This window comes from Oreochromis niloticus, linkage group LG23 (assembly GCF_001858045.2).
Source record: "Oreochromis niloticus isolate F11D_XX linkage group LG23, O_niloticus_UMD_NMBU, whole genome shotgun sequence".
NCBI classification, from domain to species: Eukaryota; Metazoa; Chordata; class Actinopteri; order Cichliformes; family Cichlidae; genus Oreochromis; species Oreochromis niloticus.
In genome coordinates, this window is record NC_031986.2 from 4,788,947 (window position 1) to 4,809,649 (window position 20,703).

A 20,703-nucleotide genomic window follows, 5' to 3' on the forward strand; every position below is an offset into this window, starting at 1 on the left:
TAATTAAACCTTATTTCTGGACTCTCCGACGCATAATTACTTGTGTGGGAATGTAACCATCATCTAAAAGCTCCAGCAAAATGCTTTAGCATTTAGTCTGGCAGGCTGCAGTCATTTCACAAGAGCAGCTAGACAGATAGAGCCATCTGATGATCGGCAAAAGAACAGTCACTTTTAATAAGAGGTGGGAAAAAAAATATTAGGCGACAGTGTGCTGATTATAGGAAAATTAGGCTTTCAAGTGGTAAAGTCCTTTGTGTTATTTGCATAATTTATTCCAGCTTTACCCCCGTTCAGTCGCCTCCGATTTTTTTTCTTTTTTTGTGAGCTGTGGGCAATTTCCTCTCATATTTGAATAGATTGCACATTTAAGACTACTTAAGGAAAATGATCACTTAACATATTTTAATTGTTGTGCAAAAGAGTGAGCGGAGGTGTGAGGCACAGCTTATGGAGGGAGGAGGACCTTTAGAAAATGAAGAGGACAGTGTTTTGGCAGATAACCTCGGGGTGCAAACGCACACACTGGAAAAATGTAAACCTTTAAATTGTGAGTAAAGCTCAAGTCCGGCTGCTGGACTTAATTTTCCAATAGTCCCCTGCTGATCAACCATAGCGTCATAAATACGGGTTATTTCTTTGTGTCGAAAAAAATCAGATGGGGAAATAGCTGTATATACGTCATGAATTATTTATGATCATAGCATGTGTAGCATATTTCAAAGTGGAAAAATAAAGAAAACGGCAGCCCTCGATGCACTTTAACCTTGTGACGTGTTCGAGTTTTCAGAGATAATTACGGAGGCTACGCGGCAGCTTCCCACACTTCACCAGTAGCTATATAATGACACCTCGGAAATATAGCGGGTAAATGCACATCATTTTCATTAAGAGCACTCACATAATCCAAATTCTTTGTGATGGAGAATCATAATTAATGCTTTAATGTTTTGGTCTTGCCACTCTTAGCATAGCAAGAGAAATGAATTGTTACATTTTAATGAGAGAAGCGACAGTGCTGGCTTCCTGTGCAACACGGATGATTTTATAATTGCACACAAGGGTGACTAACACAAGGCTCATTAAGGGGATTTTTCAGCTGGGCTATTTTTTGGCAGGACAATACATTTATTTTTCCATTCTACTGATAAATAAATTCAGTTATTAATCTTTTACCTCCAATTTATCCCTCAGAGCCTTAACTTTATGCTTCCAATAAAAAAAAAAAAAAAAAAACATATACAAGATGTAATCTCCCAAGAAAATGTCTTTAATGAATTGTTTGTTGCTGCTTGTATCTCAGATTACATGAAAATACATTTAAGTTGACTGCAAGTATGGCAACATATTCACACATATAAACAAGTGGTGCATTTGTATTGTATGTATAGATATGTACAACAGAAACACATTACACTCTGTTTTAAAGTTGTGCAAGTGTGTTATATATACTAACAATTTATAAAATTTAACACACTAAATCAAAAAAATAAAATTAAATAAAAAGAGTGTGCCCATGTATATACACATTCACACGCGCACAACCACAGTACTTCACAGAAGATTAAAGCAAATGTATTGGATTATACATTTCAGGTCATGTTTAGGTTGACCCCCAACCGTTCCCCCGCCCCCTTTACGAATCGCTTGTGTGTTTTCACATCAGTTTTATCACGAGTGTGTGTCTGTCTCGGAGAGGACACGTGGTAACACACACAAACGCGCGCACGCACACTAGGCTATGCTGCAGCCTCCGGTCGCACCATCAGCTAAATGTTTTTAAGTACAGTCATCTGAGGTAGACTGCGCAAAACTTCATGGTGTTATTCTTTCCTCCTTTTTTTGTCTTTTTTTTAATACGTTTTCCACAAATGTCTGACATTTGTAAAAGACATAAATCAAATACCACGTGTGTTTTGTAGCCATGAGGTAGAAATGCTTTAAAGAAGAACTCTATTTAAAGAAAGGAAAAAAAAGGGGAAAAGATCAGCACATCATGGAGAAAAAGACTTGAAAAGAGGACCGCTAAACACGCAACAAACAAAGCGTAGCATTGACCAGTGTGTTTCAAGTGGTTTGTTGGTTGGCTTGCGGAGAATGGCGAGGGATAGAGAGAGAGAGGAGGAAAGGCCTGTGCTGCTGTTGTGTGCTGTGAAGTGCATTAGTAGGTTTTTCTGTCCAAAGGGACTCTCTCTCCAGAGGATTTGCTGACAGAAGGAATTCTGGTACAGATTGTTTTGAGGGTGGTTTTCTGACGGACCACTCTGCTTTCCCCCCTTGTGCTGCTGCTGCTGCTGCCACACTGCCTGTCTGTCTCTCTTTTCCATCAGTTTGCTGATGCTCAGCAGAACTCCCCACCCCCACCCCACACCAGGTGCCGAACTGATGGTGCCTACGAGATAGCGACACGAGGCATACACAACAAGCAGCTCGTACCTTTGGGATATTTTTCTTATAGAAAAATCAGGAGGTACAATAAAAAGGGTAAGACTGATCAGCGGTTCAGATAAATAAAACACCAACTAAATAAGTGCTGTCAATGCCACTGAGAAATTTCAACAAACCCCCCCTCCCCCAAATTACACACAAAATGCTTTAGTGCACGTGCAACAGACTTAAGTAGTCCCATACCACAACAGCTCCTTAAACGGTGGCAAGGAAGAGACAAAAATACATTCCAATGTGATACAAAGGGAAACAGATATTGTTCAGTGATGTAGGTCTTCAAAACTACTGCCAAAATTCCCCACTCATGTTAAACAGTATGAACTCAAATGTAGGTAGATCATGTGCTTCACACCATCTTAGTAACTTGCAAAAAGAAAGACAATACGGATACAGAAAAAAAAGGGCTGACATTGTTTAGAATTGATTTGTTTTTCTGGGGTGGTCATCTTAGATTTAAAAAAACAAAATAAAACACATATATATTCCAACTGCATATACCTCCTGGCTGCCCATATTATGGTTATGACAACTGCCGTGCAACCGAATTGATTTTTTTAATTTCTACTTTCCACATATGTAATTTACATGAGTGGCATCCCATTGTGAAGCTAATCAATTTTTTTTGTCTATAGCAAAGCGTCATCTGTGTCTTGGAAACTGAGCCAGTGTTTAACAAGGGGAAATTCCTACAAACGTATCTATGATACCAAAGTCCAACTGAAATCATTGTGTTATCTTCTACAGCACAACTATCTCTCAAATTAAATTTTTTTGTTGTCTGTCCCAAAGAACCGTTAAAGTCGTTTGCTAAGAGGGCCTTAGAGGTCACGTGACTAAATCAGCAAGAGAATTTTTTTTTTTTTTGCAAAAACTGTAACCATATTCTTATATTTCACTTCTTATTTAGTTTCATTTTCACAATGGAAAATAGACTTACTATTAATTTTCAATTTTTTCTAAATAAACACCAGTAATAGTTGAAGACCTCAATAAAATATAGCAAATAAAAGCAATAATGTAATTTTTGTAAAATGTTGCACCTACACAGTTATGATATGATCCATAATTTCGTAGCGCTCCTATTTTAGTCACAGCATAAATGTTACAATGTCTGATTGGTATTTATGGTTGTATGAGCATGTTCTGTTCTTTTAATGATATCAAAGTTAAAAGTTAATTTAAAAGCATATTTATATATGACATTTTTTTATATTGCAAAAAATAACTAAATATGATTTCAGTTGGACTCGGTAAGGGCAATATCCAAGCCTCGCTTTCTTGATGCTGACTGACAAACATGCTTTCCTCAAGACCATGCTAACAAGACCAAGTCAAACAATAATCTAATACCCACACAAAAAGACAGTATTTTTTCTTTCATATCACTGATATTTTGGAGAAATACATTTATTTGTTCTCTTTATGAAAGATAGCCAAGTCTACAAACATTTGCCCGTTAGCTTGGCATTGCAAAATCCCTGTAAAAACACTGTTAAGTGTTTAAAAAGTTAACTGGTTAACTTTAACATGCTGTAGTCTTACAGGCTAACATATTTTATGCCAAGCTAACGTAAACAGCTGTTGGTACTAGCCTGATCTCTCAGTTAAAAAAGCAAATAAGTATATTTATATGAGGAATGATTCCTTCCATTTGTTTAAGTTCATCAAGATCAGAGAATACCTCGCTTATTGTATGATGAATATTTTGCGCAGGAGTTAGCTGATAAACTGATGCGGTTCCATGCAGCTAAACCATATAGCCTAGATCATGTATTATAGACAATGTTGATTATGGTTGTTTCAATTAATGTACAACTCCCACCACCCCAACACCTGCCCATCTTTTAAAACCCCAAAACAACACAGTTTTATATTTTGAAACAGCAATGGGAATAAGCTCACAAGGATTGGTCAAGTAGAAACAGGTAACTAAAGCACCTGCAGTCAGGGGGAAAAAAGGACAAAATGTTTTTACTCTCACTATAGAATATGTTCCGCCAATCCAGAACACATTTAGTACATTCATTGCCACCTCTTTGCTATTTAGCCTAGTCTTTTGAGGTACACCTAACACTGCCAGATTCTCCTCTCAGGTCTTAGTGCTTTTCGTGAAAATGTCTTGAGGTACTGTACAATTCACAAACGCTTTCCTGAGTGTTGGTTGTTGGTTCGTTACGTTTGCTTGTTTTGCAGACACAGGATCAGAAACATGGGTGAGAGTCAGGGGCCCAGGTTACTGCAGTCCAAATGGATTTCTGCTCTTAGTAAGACAATAAAGGTCAATTGACCACCACCAATGGTGACTGTCCGTCTGGCTCTTTCAGACACGCCGCTGAAGTTTTTAAAGCTCTTAATAATTATCAGCTCATGCCATGAATGTAGATTGTGAGGCAAATAAACAAATAAACTCAGAAAGCACCACTTCAGGCACTTGGATAGCCAACTAAATCTCAAGAACAACAACATAACAATATATACACAGACACTGGGGTGTCTTGTCTGAAGCCAACTTGCTTGCAATGTGTAAACAATCCCTGGCTTTCTGGAGTGTCGAGCATTCAAATAAAAACTCTTGTTCATTAACTGCAAAATTGCCAGTTGTCTCATCAAAGCGACTCTCTTGGTGCATCTAAACCCTGCTTGTGAGAGCTTGTGTTGGCCTTTTGTGTGCCTTTCCCCTTCAGCACAATGCTTCTGCCCTGAGGGGAGGAATTGTGGAAACCTCTTCTTCTCAAGGGCGAAATCTATCTTTTCACTGACTGCAACCAAACATTTTGTTCCACTCAGTGTAAGTGTCAATCTCTTTCTGTGATACACTTGCTTGGAATTTACAGAAGACACTCTCAATGTCCTGGTAGGTGAGGGGCCTGATTTGTCCCCTGGGCATCATACCAGTCATGTCCACGCCCTGTGCAGAGACATGTAACAGACCTACAAGAGCCTCCTGGCAGAGTCTGGCCAGATCCAGTCCTGAGAAACCCTCTGTACGCTGGACCAGCAGCGCCAGCTCCTCCTCGCTCAAACAGTATTTGTGCTGAGATTGGGCCAAGAGCTGGTTCATGATCTGGTGTCGAGCTGCGCTATCCGGCAGAGGCACCAGGACCCTCCGGGAAAAGTACCTGCGCAGTCCTTCATCCATATCCTGTGGTCTGCTTGTGGAGCAAACCACCAATACTTGGTTGCCTCCATCTTCGCCCGAGCCCATAAGAAGTGAGTCTAACTGGGCAAGAAGTTCACCTTTAAGTCGATTGATAGGGCTCTCTTCACTGAGGTGGGCAGACAAGAGCATGTCCACTTCACTAATGAACAGTACTGAGGGCTGCCGGCACCGTGCCACTAGGAATGATGCTCGGATGATTTTTTCTCCATCCGCCAGCCACTTTGTGGCCAGTGTTGAGCCGCTGAGCTGTAGGAATGGTGCCCCCAGCTGACTTGCCAGGCAACGTCCCAGCAACGTCCTGCCACTGCCCCTGGGGCCAAACAGCAACACACAACGCGGGGCTGGTCCTAAACTGCTGAACATGTCTGGACGCAGAATGGGCCACAGGACCTCTTCCTTCAGGGTAGCCTTGGCGAGTTCTAGACCTGCAATGTCACTCCAATCCACCGGGGGACCCTGCTGTACAATTTCAGAGGTAACCATGTCCAGGAGGTGAGGATCACTGGTTTTTAGTTGTTCTTCAGCAGGCCGGGAGTTGGAAGTGGATGATGAGGAGGTAGGTCCAGGTGCTGAGTGAGAAAGGTGGAGACGGTGGTCTTCAGGACCTTGCTCACTGAGGGAGGGGGAGGTAAAGCTGGGAATAGAGTCTGCTGAGCGGGAACCCCCCAGGGTGGAGGAGACGTAGGCTGGTGGAGTCAGTGGCCCACCAGTTGCCTGGCTGCTGTACTTCCTCTGCTGCTCTGATGCAATGGTGGATTGTTTCTGAGGATTAAAAGTTAAAGATGACTTCTCAGCACTCCTGTCAAACCCACCACCACTGGCACTGTTGGAGCCTCCATTTGTACTGCTGCTATCTGCTACCCTGTACATGGGACTCTCAGCTGAGCTCCTTGCCTGGCTGTAGCCAAAGTTACCATAAGAGGAGTCTATCTCTCCTTGACCTGTCATGTAGAAGGCTTTCCTCTTTAGGGAGTTGGAGGAGCTATTGTTGAGAGGGGTTGGGGCAATTGGGGTCAGGTTGTGGCTCTGGTATGGGTATCCAGGTAAAGCAGAAGAGGGAGCAAGGGGTGTAGGTGCAGCAATGCCTGAGGGAAGGTACGAGGAGGGAGGGGGGGCTCCTCCAGGGCTATATCCTGGCCCAACTGAGTTTTGAGCTGGGTAGCCTGCTGGGGGGTAATTATAACTAGACAAGTTGGGGGAGCCTCCATTGTAAGCTGGGACTATAGTGGGGTGGGAGGGTGGAGGAGGAGGAGGTGGTTGCAGTAGCCCAGAGCTGTGCAGTGGGGATGGAAGTGCCGGGGCGGGGGTAGACTGGGAGCTGTAACTGCTGTGCAGGTACGAGCTGCTGTACGCGGGGCCATATTCCTGAGAGGGCATGGAGGAAGAGTGCAGGGCAGTTGCCGTGTGGCTCCCACAGCTACTGCTGGAGTAGCTGGGCTCACTCAGGGTGCTGGAAGCCAGGCCCGGAGAGCTGCACATGCCAGACACCACCTCTGAAGCTGCCGCCACCCCCCCTTTCCTGACGGAAATGCCCTCTGGGATACAGCTCATGGGGTAGACACCATCCTGCCAGGGCTCAGATTCACCTTTCCGTCCATTCATCACTCCTGGGACACCAGGCGTCTCGGAATATGAGCCCGGCATATCCAGAATACCAGAGTACTTCTCAGCGTACTTCTTGAGCAGGTTGGAGGCAGTGAGGGCCGAGATGTCGTCATTGGCCCAGGCATATTGGTAGGTGGCCGAGCGCTGCAGGTGGCCAGGTACTGCCCTGTATGCCTCAGCCTTGTGGGCTGGCGAGCGCGTGGTGGACGAAATGTCAAAATGCTGTTCGGCCCACTGGCTGTGCTCGGGGGTCCACTGCATCTTTACGCCTGAGGAAAAAAGACAGATGCGTTAACACACTGACAAGCTAACATCATTTGAACAATAATTAAAACTGTCCAAAAAGGTGATATTTATCCAGAGGCGTATTTGGTGTGTTATTATGGATTTGCATGCAACTAATCAAGATTTGTTAAATCCTGCAGCTCACAAGGACTCTGAGAGAACATCAGCAGGTAAAGTGCGGTACAGACAGACGCTGGGATGGCTGGTTACGGCAGCCTAATGCACCCTGGCCAGACCAATAAGACAGAGGCATTGAGGGTCACTCTATAATCCCGGGCTCATCTGAGGAGGCTGGAGATGGGTTTGAAAATGTGCCTCGCCGAGTGCCACAAAGCAGCACACACACACATCTCTGCTTGTGGTACTTTCATTCAATACACACTTAAAGACAAACCTGTGCTCAGACACATAGGCGTTTAAAAAAAAAAGAAAAAAACCATCTATCCCTGCACTCAGGCGTGCTGATGTCCATGAGCACACGCGCGCGCGCGCACACACATCCACTGACCCAGACAGACAAACACAGGCACACACGCAGGAGCTGTAGCGAGCTATGAATTACAACACATTGTGTCTCAAGCTTAGTTCCTTTCTGCACAGCTCCACCTTGACCTCTCTCTCTCTACCATTCTCTTTACCATTCTGTCTGCCTCTCTTCTTCATGCCTCCCTGCCGCCTTGTTTTCACTCTCAGCCTCTCTCCTCTTTGCTTTTGTTTGTTATCCATTTTCCACCTCCCCTTCTGCTAGATCTGTCTTTATTTCTCTTCACCTCCTTTTATTCCGACTCCATCTATTTCGATATATATCTCCACTTTTCACTCCCTTTCTTCGAAGCCACCCCTCCTCTTATTTAGTCCCTCTGTGCTCACTTTGCCTCCCTCCCCTTCCCTCCTTCCTTTGCACCTTCTCATCTCAGACATACTCACCTGGCTCTCCCCTTTATTGCCTCAGGAGGCTGGAGAGCCACTGTTTCCTTTAATCCCAGCCAATGCCATCTGCAAACACTGACAGTCACACAGTGGCTCCATCGTTGTCTCACTATCAAAGCCGTGGCACTATCAAAGGCTGGACTGGGCGTAATCACAGCAGCCACACAGCAGATTGAACCCTGTTTGATTTGACTTAGTGCACACAAATAAAGGATAATATCGGTGTCATTTAAGCTACTTCCTCCGACTTATTGACTGGCAGTGGATGCATGTAGAGACCCACAGCTGGGGGTCTAGTAAGCAATCCCTGTTTCAAAATTGGTTTATGTGTGTGTTTTTGTGCTTGTGTGAATAAAGCCGGCACGCACAATAAAATGCATTCACGGAGGAGCAAATCTTCCCTTCCTCCCATCCATTTATGCTACTGCAAACACATAAACAAGGGGAAAAAAACGCAGAAAGCAAGCAGACACAAACAAATACACGTTCACACTCTCTTGCTCTCTTTTCCGAGGCCCTGTGTTTGTTTGGTAACAACACAGGCAGGGGTGGGGGTGGGGGTATCCCTAGACTCCTATTTCCTCTCTGATTCTTCTCTCTAGCCATCTCTCAGCAGACGCCAGTGGCTAATTAGCAGAATGGCGATCTGCTAATTGTGTTAATTTACAACATTTTAGCCGAGGGGAGTCTTGCCGGGGCTGGCGTGCCCATCACCCTCCCAGTGTAGCGAGCAGGGAACACCTCAGACAGAGCTGGGCGAAGTTTTGTACTAGCTAAGAGGCTCTTTTAATATTGAGAATATATTAAGTGAAGGCAGGAATATAAAAAGGGCAGTATTTCTAAGAGGAAATTACGATTCCAAAAACAGGAGAAAATAAAAACAACACTCCAGACAAAATTCAGATTTTACACCAGCAAAGAAAAATTTAACAGATATAAAAAAAAATGGCTGCACAACTGCCAAAGAGCACTATTTGCAAAGACAAAATGCTACAAAGTCACATTCCTCTGTGATGATTCCAATGCTTTCATACAGCAGTGTAACCATTTTAATCTCAGTAGCTCAGAGAGTCCACAGAAAAAAATTCATCTGTTTGCAGTCCATCAGAGGGTGCAGTTTTGTTATTTTTCTTGTTATTTTGTCAGTAAGCCACTGTCAATGAGTATTGATCAATCCTTAATAGAACAAGATCACTGAAAATACTAAACAATTCAAGGCTGCTCTCAAGCTTGTATTCTGAGCATCATGTCTGATCCGTAGCCAGGAGCAAAAGACTGGACATAAAGTCTGTATAGTTTCAACATTAGCTTTTAAACATTACCAAATAAATATAAAGCAGATATGGATGAGGACAACAGATTCAGCCATGTCTTCAACTATCCGTAAATACTTGTATACATGTATACATATATATATACACATACATATGTATATGTATTTATTATAGACCTTTTCTTACAAACCAACTGTCCACTCCCCATCTGATTCAGGCGCTATAATCACGGTATATCCTTTCAGAGTGACTCTCCTCTCTGCAGTGACACAAACCTACAGTGAAACAGCATCGCTGACACAGGGTGAATCTGCAGCGTGATTCTGCCACAGAAAAATCCACCTTCAGATGTTTCTTAAATGGACATTCAACAGTGCTTCAGTTGAAGATTATGGACAAAACATAATATTAATGTGCAGAGCAAGTGGCAGCAAATGTTATAAATATATATTCTATGATATGACACATTCTTTTTAAAGAAATTAAGGATATCACACAATCTCTGTAATAGATGACACCATCTGGGCTGAAATAAACATTTTTCTATAAAAACTGAACAGAAGCTAACTGTTGACATCTAATATATTTTCATATTAATGTCTAGAAAACTGTACTTTAAAGTTTTGGGGTTTTTTTTGCTTTATTGTTAATGCCTGGATATATATGTTTAACTTTAGAGTAATTCTCATGTCCTCTTGCAGCCAGACAGTAAGCCGAGAGCTACATCAAAGGAAAGTTAGCAAGACATGTCCCTGTTAACCTTAGATATATATGAACAAAACAAAACTGACATTTAAAATAAAATAAAAATCAACTTCAAATGTGCACTCAAAACATTTTATTTTCTTAAATAATGCCATTCAAAAGGATCTTAATGTGCACTTGATACAGTAAAACAATCAAATAGCTATGAGTAATATATCAAATAAAAGAGCTAGCCAAACTAGCTTTAGCTAAGTTTTTCTTTAGCCATTATCATTTATGAATGCCACATCTCAGGTATAATATGTCAATCACATATACATAAATGATAAATTGCCTTCTTTGTAAAAAACAAAAATAATGAATGCATTTTTACTGATGTGGTGAAAAACAAAACAAAGAAAAGCAATGTAGCTAGCAAAGCGAGCATAGCTTAATATGGTGCCACACCTTTGGTGTTGCTACTTTTTAAATCACATTTTTTAACATAATTTAAATCTAACTATTAGTAGAAGACTCAGAGAGATGCTAAAGTATAGAAAAAAACTGTTCATTTTCTCTTAGACTTATCTGTTGATTACATTTAGGCATTTCGGCATACCTTTTTGTCTAGCTGTGGTATTACCTAAAATACTCCAGCTTATCTTATTACACAAAATAATTCAAAAAAAGATGTGAGGACAGAGAGAAATAAGAGTAATATATAAAAATGATGAAGGTAATAAAAAGGAGGAATAAACACAAAAAACAAAGGCCTTGTAAGTCTCAGTCTTCACTCCCTGTAGTCGACACGCACCAAACTCTTATGTGCTCTGTTTAAAGAAACACGATCTTTCTAATACTGTCATTAATAAAGATAACATATATAAAAAGAGTATGTCAGGCTCCATCAGGGCTTTCATCTCTTCTATAATGAGGTTAATGCAGAGAAGCAGTGATTACCCCAGCAATGCAAATGAAGGCCAAACGATAACTTGCACTATTTAAATAAGGCAATAGCGATTACGCTACATTATTCAAATGAGGACGGATGCTTTGAACTGAGCACTTTGAACTTGCTGCTCCTTCTCCAAAACATATGGAAGAGATGGAGGAGGACTGACTTTGGTATCATTCAGGGGTGTATCCTTTAATTCAATGTGATGTAAACCAGGGGCAATGAGCAAAGCAAAGCAGCCTAATGCGATGGTGCAGGTGGGGTGGGGCCTTACTACACCCCTTTACTTGCTATGAATGACCTTGAAAGACATTGAAAAAAAGGCATTGAATTAATTGTCAAAGGGTGATTCAATATCCCTTTTTTCTCTGTGTTATAAAAAGCATCACACATTCATTTTCACAAACTGTCAAGGCTCTTTTCTTTAAAACATAAAAATTGTTCTGTTAATTGTGGTGCCCAATTTGAGCTTTGGCTACAGCGGCCTTCATTAAGGTTACAAGATTACATGCGTGGGGCCTCCGGCTTAAATATTTAACAAGAAATATTTCCATTTATTTGTTTTTGGTCTCGTTACAGCACTTTGATGGAGCTGCAAGGCTGCAGACCTGGCAGACATATTTACAGAGCATTTGGACAGACACATGCAATAAGGTGTGCAGGTTTTTTAAATTTTTTTTAAACCAAGAGTCATATGCGTTGCAGAGAAAAAGGGAGAGAGAGAGAAACCATGCACTCGGCTGAAACATCCAGCAGAAATCTTCTCCACCTTCTGAAGCATCTAGTCTGCCAGCTTTTTTCACCCCTCTCCTCCAGCCTCCACACAGAGAAGCCTAATAATTCTCATTACACTCGGCATCCATCTGCATCAACAGAACTGCCTATTACTCTGTGTGTGTGTATATGCAGTAAACAGCTCTTTAGAGAGAGCTAATGAGCTCTTTTAAGTCTGTCTGCTATGTGATTCTGCAAGCGGGGTGTCAGAGCAAACTGCCTATTTCGGTAACGCCATAATTAAGCTGTATGTGTATGTGTGCGTACGAGAAAAAGACATGCTGGCACACATGTTGCCACCGCGTGCGTATACACACACGCCAAGACAAGACGTACAAATGTGCACCCCTCTTTGTCTTTCTAACATAAACACTCACCAGAGACCTTCAAAAACAAACTATTGTGTCGTAATTCTTTTTTTCCCCTTCCTTTAAACAAATGTGTTCCGGCCGAGCGTTGGAAGAGAAAGAGGAGGACGAGGAGGAGGAGGTGGAGGAGTAGAAAGAGCTGCATGACAAGCGATAACTTCATCAAGAGAGACCCGTTTTCACGCACCACAGGGGAAATCTAACCAGCCAGTTATTCAAATCCTTATCAAATACACCAGAGGGCATCTTTTAACCCGTAAATCACGGCACAAAAAAACCTCGGTACACGACATACAGTACGCAGCTATTGTTTAATGACATATGTGTGTGCATTTTTCTATGCACGCAGGCCTCGTGTGTGTTTGACAAATCTCCGGACTGCCTCGTTAATGAGTCCGGCACACTGTGACTAAGCCACAGGCTACGCTGTATTGGCACACAACCTACAGTAGAGAGTCAAATAATGTGATTAGGTCCTCCAAAAGGCAATTAATTATAAAATTAGTCATGAGCTGGTGTCTCTCTCGCCCTCGCCCTCTCTCGCTCAAACATAAATGTGTGCACAAAATCAAAACTGAAATCATCTTTATTCTTTGGAGCAGAAATTGCAATCCAGAAAGTGACAGAAATGTCATTATTAACAACCTTATTTGAACCGAGTCCAAACTACAGACAGAAGTGTTGCTAGCAGAAATTTAATTTCATTTCCATCCTCCATGACAGACTTTTTTTCCCTCTGAAAATAGCCTGAATTCACATCTTTGAAGCCTTCGATTCAAGTTCAGCCACAGCTTACCATTACAACGACTAGTCTGCCGCAAAGCAACGACAGTAACGACAACAACAACAACAGATAAGGAAGTAAACAGAGCGAGTTCAAAGTCTAGACGGCGAGCAGTGACCGGGAGAGATGAGCTGTCACTAACTCAAAGACGGTGGGTGGGGGTGGGGATTCTGTAAAGATGACAGCTCGGAGCTGCGATATAAAGATATTTGACAAATGACAGCAACTTTAAAAAACTCTAACACCCATTGTAATCAGCGATCTGTGACCTTGGGATAAGTTTGCACGGCTTTGACCAGCAAACTCTAAAATATTTCTGGAGCAAAAAAATAAATCAATCTGTTTTTGACACTTTCAAAATATTAGGGCATGTTTAATGACGATACCAAGTTTAGCTTACAGGAGAAATCAGACCAAACCACCATAAATCTCTAACTAAATTCCAGAGGCGTATCCTCGTAACCCCTGCCTGCCCATATCAGATCTTCCTTAGAGCTGTATAAATTGACACTGTCTAAATTTCCTTTTACTAGACAGACCATTGAATGGGTGGGTTAAATGGGTAGGGCGCAGTTAAACAAATGCTCTGGATCAAGGAAATTGTGCGTGGCTTCTTTTGTCATTCAGAGAGGAAATTGAGAGATATTCGGCAGGGGCTCGGCGCTGCTAATGCACGACATTCATCTATAATGCACTTGGCCTGTCCGTCAGATACTCCATTTCCTGTGACTAGCGCAGCGTGCCTAATCACCCAGCTCCACGCAGGGTTCCTTCCTCAAAGACAGCCCTGCACACAGATACATACACACACACACACACACACACACAGTCATGAAGTAAAAAAAGAAGACTGACACATGCACAACACACGCACGCACACATTGAGCCCGCTTAGGCAAAACAGATTATTCTTATCGTGTGAACAAAATATCTGTAAAGACTCTCAACACCAGTGTGCTCTAACAGTGTCACGACCTCAGCAGCATCTCCATAGCGTCTCTTTCATCAGAAAAGCCTTTCACAAGCACGCAGAAACCAGACACATCATCAATAGGTGGAAAGATATAAAGTATGTGACTTAAACTCAATTGTTGCTGCTTAAACATCTTATGGCAGCTGTTTTTTTCCCCCCTCTGCATTTATGCACATGTATTTGGTGAGAAAGCTTCTACTTGAGAAAGAAGGCAAAATCAGCCAAAAGTCATTTTTTTAATCTGTGGCTCATTACTCATCCACAAGCTATTAATGAGTAAGTACTCCAATAAATCTGCAAATACAAATTAGCTTTTTTTTTTTTGCTATATACATAACGTGACATAAACAACCTAACACAGAGTGAAAATTTATAAAGCTTTAATAACGCGTTTCTACTATCATTATTGTGGTATCAGCTGAAATTATAATGATTTCACTGGTCTATAAAGATTTAACAGTTAATTTGATCATTTGTAACAGTTACTCATGTGTTAAAAAAAACTAAACTTAGCCATACTGTGGTAACTCTTACATTTATAAATCATTTACCATTAGCACCTATTAGTGATGCATTAACATTAATAAACAGTTTGACATAATGACAGGTAAAGGTACTAAAGTCTGTCACAAATTCTTGTTTTATTACTCATCCATTACTAGCGTGCAGCTAATGGGGACGCCAACAAATTCAAGTATTAACCCCAAAAATACTAAAGCCTACACGTTTATTAATGCTCTGCAAATCTTTAATCTTATTACAGATTAAATAAAAAACAAGCTCATTGAGTTTTAAATGCCTGAGTTTGGTAATGAATGCATGGGATATACACACAGACAACTTATCCATGTATAACCCTTATTAGAAGGGTTATACATGGATGCACAATCTGTATGGGAACACGAGCCGATGCTGAAGCTGGCAGCATCTGATTAATTGTAGTAAAATGCGACACACTAACACCGCAATGCAACAACTTGCTACACAGTATGTAGACTTCAATCTGTTTCCATCATCGCTGCGGTCTCCGTCGGGTGACGGCAAAAGCGGTCGCGGAGCTACATCGGCATTCCCCGCTTCCACCTGGGGTGCAGCCGGCAGGATCTTTCAGAGCGGCCCCGAGGTTAACATGGGGCCACACGCTATCAATACTCCTCTGACGCGCAAATCCATACCTGTGAACCACCACCACTTTGTTTACCTGTGTGTTCAGTAATTAAAATAGATTTCTGAGAGGAGGCCTAATCCTTTCAGAAATGGCATCGATCTGACTACCAATGCACGAGAGGTGCGGTGTAATTTTGTCGGCTTTTTTTTCTTCCCTTCTCCCCTACACTCTGTTCAGCACAACCGAGTGCGCTGAGGACACACTCCCCTGCCTCTTCCTCCTAGACGGAAACTTTGGAAAGTCCTCGACATGAAGGACATCATTTAGGGGCAGAGGAGGGAGGGGGCTACAATAGAGGGGTGGCAGGTGGAGATAATAGAGAGGGAGCCTCTAACCTCGTCTAAAGCTGTCTGTCTTCGTAAATAAAATGAGATAATTATTGAGTGAACAACATTATACGCAGACGACGCACTCTTTCTTCTACCCCCCTCCTACTGGCGCAGTTGTAAATCTCAACAAACACGGTGCTTTTGGACATTAAGTGCTCACTAAGCACAGTGGATGCATCATATTTCAAGAGCAGGCGTTGTGTGGGTGAGGAGCTGGGGAAAATGGAGTGTAATGGTTATCCATTATCTTATATGGCAACGGCAGCAATGATCATTTTCAAGTGACTCATTTCTGGAAGTACCTATCTATTGGCCACTTCGAGAGAAGACTTTGATGGCTAATCCAAAACAACTATTCAGAGGTCATTTACTGCAGCAGCGTGGAGACACTCTGCACAAGAGAACGCTCAAGCCTTCCTCATTATTCAAATACAATCCTCAGGAAGATCTACATGACAAACAGCAGTGCAGCAGCCCCGGAGTGGGCGATTACCTACACAGCACACTCCGAACCAGAGTGGAAACATTAACAGCGCATCAACAAATGAATATATCACAATCCAAGTAAGAGTTTGAAAGCGGCACAAGAGATATTTGTCAGGGGAATTAAACAGCGATACTGGAGATGTATTAATACGTCGACGCTTGCTCACGGAGAAGCTTAGTAGTCGGTAATGTGGCCACGAGTCATGTCTGCCAGAGAACTTTCATATTAGTCAATCATATTCTATTCATCTGGCAAGGTAAATGTATTTTTATTAGTGTCGCTGCGCTGTTTGTTTGTGTGTGGTCTCAGCTCCACATGAATGGTTACTTAACACCACACTGATTTCCCCTCAGCAGTTAGAGAAAAACCAGCCTATGCTCAATGATGCATCACCGTGTTTGCTGCCGCCAGGTCGTGTGTGTGCGTGTGTGCATATGTCTTTGTGTGTTTGCGTGTGTTATCGCTGCTGGCATGTAGACAGCCAGCCCAGGAGTGACTGCCGGGGTGTCACCATCTGTGGATGCATTTATGTCTGTCTGCACCGAGTTGTGTGTGTGTGCGGTTTGGAAGGGGAGGGGGGCTTAGGGGTAGGATGGAGATGCACTCAGACAGTAGACTGGATGGCAATTGTAACATCAGTAAGCCAATTTGCTACCAAAAAACTTCAAATTTCAAATTCTTTTTTCCTATTAAAGACCACAGAAATTGCCATGATTCAAAAAGTCCCCTTGTACCAATTACAGAAAGCTAACTGTAAACTGTCATTTTGTCACATGGGCAAAAAAAGAAAGAAGAAGATTTTAAAGCCTTTTCTACTCGTTATGATGGATTTTGCAGTGTATCAAACACTTGGCAAGCAAGCCAGATTAGAGTTCAACAGCAGTTGGTGGAGATTAACGCCCGCCGTGCTTAGCGCACGTGCAAGGCTGCAAAAGTGCATGTGTGTGTATATGTGCCTGTGGGATGTGTGTGAATTACTGAAGAGGCCCTGGCTGGGATAACCTCTACCCCCAGCCTGTGAACTTGCAGGATCCTTCACGGTTCATGTTTGAAGTGTCAAATTCTGCACACTTCATATGGATTTTGGCACGATATGCCAACCCACACATCTTACCGAGTCTGAAAGAGTCCAGTCTCACAGTCCAACTGTTTGGAAGTGTATTAAAACACATAAATGGAACCCTCCCCCCAGGCCCCCCCAAAATGGAAAGCTTTCATGCCTGGCTGTGATGCTTTAGCAATAAAAGGGACTTTAGTGAATAAACAACCTTTTCTATCATTTATTTGCTGTTGGATGGAAACAAAAATTAAAAAAAGTAAAATTGAATGAAACTAATTCACAGTTCAGTCAAAATGAGGTCTGGGAAAAGGAAGGTGAAAAGTCATGGCCTTCATGCAACTGTGCAATAATTTTTCTAGATATTTGGGAACAGCAAGCCGTAAACAAACACAAGTCATTTATCTTAATCTCACACCTTTGCACACTGTGGGAAAATGTTATACACGATGTAGGGGCGACTGACAAGGGAATGAGCGGACATGTTGGTATATGGCGCTCGACTCAGACTCCATCAATATCTGCTCTGAGCTACAACCTACAGCTGCTTATTCTGAACTCGGATGCACAAGTGTGTGCACGTGATGCTCCGAGCATTAGAAGGAACGAGCTCTCCAGCATGACAGCAGGCGTGCGAAAGACAGTACACGAATGCAAGGCAGTGCGGCCTGCATGTGCATCTTTAAATCCAGTGTGCTGCGCATTATGCTGGAATTCACACAGGTTGTCTAAACAGTCAAACAGCGGATCAATATGCCCATCGATCGGTGGCATTGAGACTGAACTGGTCGTGGCGAGGGGGCAGGAGATTCTCACTAGAGCTCTCTCCAGGCTGCCGGCTGCCGGCTGGAGAACGTATACACACATACTCACACACTCCTTTACGGACACACACACATTTACTGCAAAGGTGAAGATGAGACAAATATTTGAGAACACGTGTATACAGATTTACGAACGTTAAATTTCTTCCTCTCTGCCCACTTGAACAGAAACTCAGGCTTCCTTGGGACACGGACTACCTCCACACCAGCACAACGCTGCTCATCTCATATGAGCAGATTCAGGTCCTGTCTGTTCAAGTCAGAGCAGTCTGCCAGCAGTTTGTCTCAAAGTGAGGGCATCCAGTCAGCTTCAGCAGCTGAATATCAAGCTGCCTGCCGCCACGTCTCCTTGCGCTCAACTGACACAGTCGATAGCTCTGCATTATTCATGGGGACGGTGGGGGCCGATGAGATGGCCTCTCACTGAGGGCTGGATTTCAACAGTTCCAAACTTTACACGGGCTGGCAGACGCGTGACACCTTCAACAACTGCTTATCGTCAGCGAAAATGACAACCTAAGGCACAGGGAAGGGCACGGACTTTAAAGGGGAGGAATTTGTCAGAGGCGAATCTGTAGGTTTTGAACGAGGCTCGAAGACTGACGCCATGGTTTTAATGCGACCCTTTCACAACTGACTGATGTGCCATTTAAATAACAGGCAGCGGAGCAAAAATAGCCCCTCTCTAAAAAAAATAAAGTACATACGACTTTCTTGTCAGCTCTTCTTGTTTGCTATCAAGTCAATAAACACGGATCACAAAGCTAACATGAAACCCCCGAGTATCTTTTAGCGATAATAAAAAAGAAAACAAATCATAATTTGAAATGTTGCTCAGCTACGTTTGCTTATTTCCATTACACAGACTCAAAACATCAATTAGCTAAACTGCGTCCGTTCAAAAAAGGAGGAGGGGGAAAAAAAAAAGAACAAGTTAGGAAAAAAAAAAGAGAGACTGTTATTTGGAGTAAATCAAACACGACGCAAAGAGAACCAAAGGCAATAAAGAACGTCAGGCTGCTTGATATCAGATCTCGGAGGAGAAATTTGATGGGCACCGATGAGCAGAAGGCATCTCGGGAGGATTGGACAAGGGAGAGATTTAATGTGATCATAGGGGACGCTCATCTTTCAGGGAACGGGGTAATAATGAGCAATCAATAACATCCCTAACAGAGTTAGAGCGAGTGGCTGACAGCAGATGTAAGGCTCCGGCTAACAGGCTACGTCTGATCTCACATTACCACACTGGATCTGAGTTTAACACACACACAGGCGTGCAAAGTGTGTATAAATGCACAGGCATCAGCATATGGACACCCCACCCCTCCACCCTACACACACACACCTACTCTCTCTCTTCTTTCTGTACTTCTTACACACTGACACATGCACGCAGCGCACAATCTCCTTAGGTGACATCCAGCAGCAACGTGTCACTGTCTATCGATCAAGAGCTGTAATCACATTCACGGGTGATGAACACTATTCGGTATTGTGAACACAGGCTTCTGTTTATCCAGTGACTGCAGATTTCACAGCCTAAAATGACAACCAGGATATAAAAAGTACCCAGTAAATAAAGCTCAGTGTCCTGCCCACTGTTGTTGCCACCAGTTAGACTTAGCTATCATGTAGACTCAGTTTGAATGGTTGGAAGTGACTTGACTAACACTTTTTACAGAAAAGCATTTCAGCATGGCTTAAGATTAAATGTTCAACAATCCCAGGGTTTCCTCCAGAAATATTAATTTAACTGTGAAAAGTGTTATAGGAGAGCTTATTTCCCACTTTAGAGGACACACCAGCGAGCCATTATTCACATGGAGCAATGCATGCATAAACTACCCCACTGTTATCTGCAATTATTTGATACAAGTGGACAGATAATGGTTAAAGGCAAGGTAGTAGACTAAAAAAAATATATCCCCTAATTTAATAACTGTAGCTATTCTATCCAGAGATTCAGCATCACAGAGGTCTAGAAAAATACTTAAGAGTCAAGAAAATGGCTAGAATAATAAAATGCCTAATCTTCTGTTAATCAAAGCATTTTAGCTGGAAATATTTTCTTTTGATTGGATAATTAATCCTTTTATACTAAGATCTGGCCGACAGTTAATCCGCACTGAAACAAAAGTCGAATCTACTTGTTCATTCAGATCATCACAGAACAATGCTGCTGATGTAACTGGCAAATAAATTACCACTAATTTAATACAATACATGTTTACAAAAGAAACATAGCATTAAGGTTAGCTTTTACAGTTACGCTCATTTCTTATAGCCCGACTCAAGGAGCCAAAAGATGATTAAAGAATGCATTCTCAATGACCCTGAAGCTGTGAACCAAAACACCAAACACTATTTTCTCTGCCTATTTTGGAGTGACAAAGACCAGGGGCTTGATAACAGTCTGGATGTGCACGTTTGCATGTGATTTCACATATTTGTGCCACAGCATGTCTCACAGTGGTAAAGCAGTTTTAGAAAATCTAATATTTTCTTCTTCCCATATTACTGTGCCGCTTTGCTGTCGGAACCTTTTCACGAGCATTTTCTGCTCCCTAAAAGAAGAGCCGGACGAGGAGGGGGAAA

The 20,703-nt window shown here is 42.4% G+C and overlaps 1 protein-coding gene across 4 annotated transcripts in view; it reads right to left on the minus strand.

Annotated features, from left to right (window-relative positions):
- Positions 1–1,249: 1,249 nt before the first annotated feature.
- The window catches only part of LOC102078426 (fidgetin), a 31,968-nt gene continuing 12,514 nt past the window's right edge, over positions 1,250–20,703 (minus strand). For all 4 annotated transcript variants that reach the window (XM_025903222.1, XM_019352235.2, XM_025903223.1 and 1 more), the window contains exon 3: positions 1,250–7,482. In XM_025903222.1, the coding sequence (XP_025759007.1) occupies positions 5,201–7,482 (2,282 nt within the window). In that variant the 3' untranslated portion in view covers positions 1,250–5,200. The remainder of the gene's footprint in view (positions 7,483–20,703) is intronic.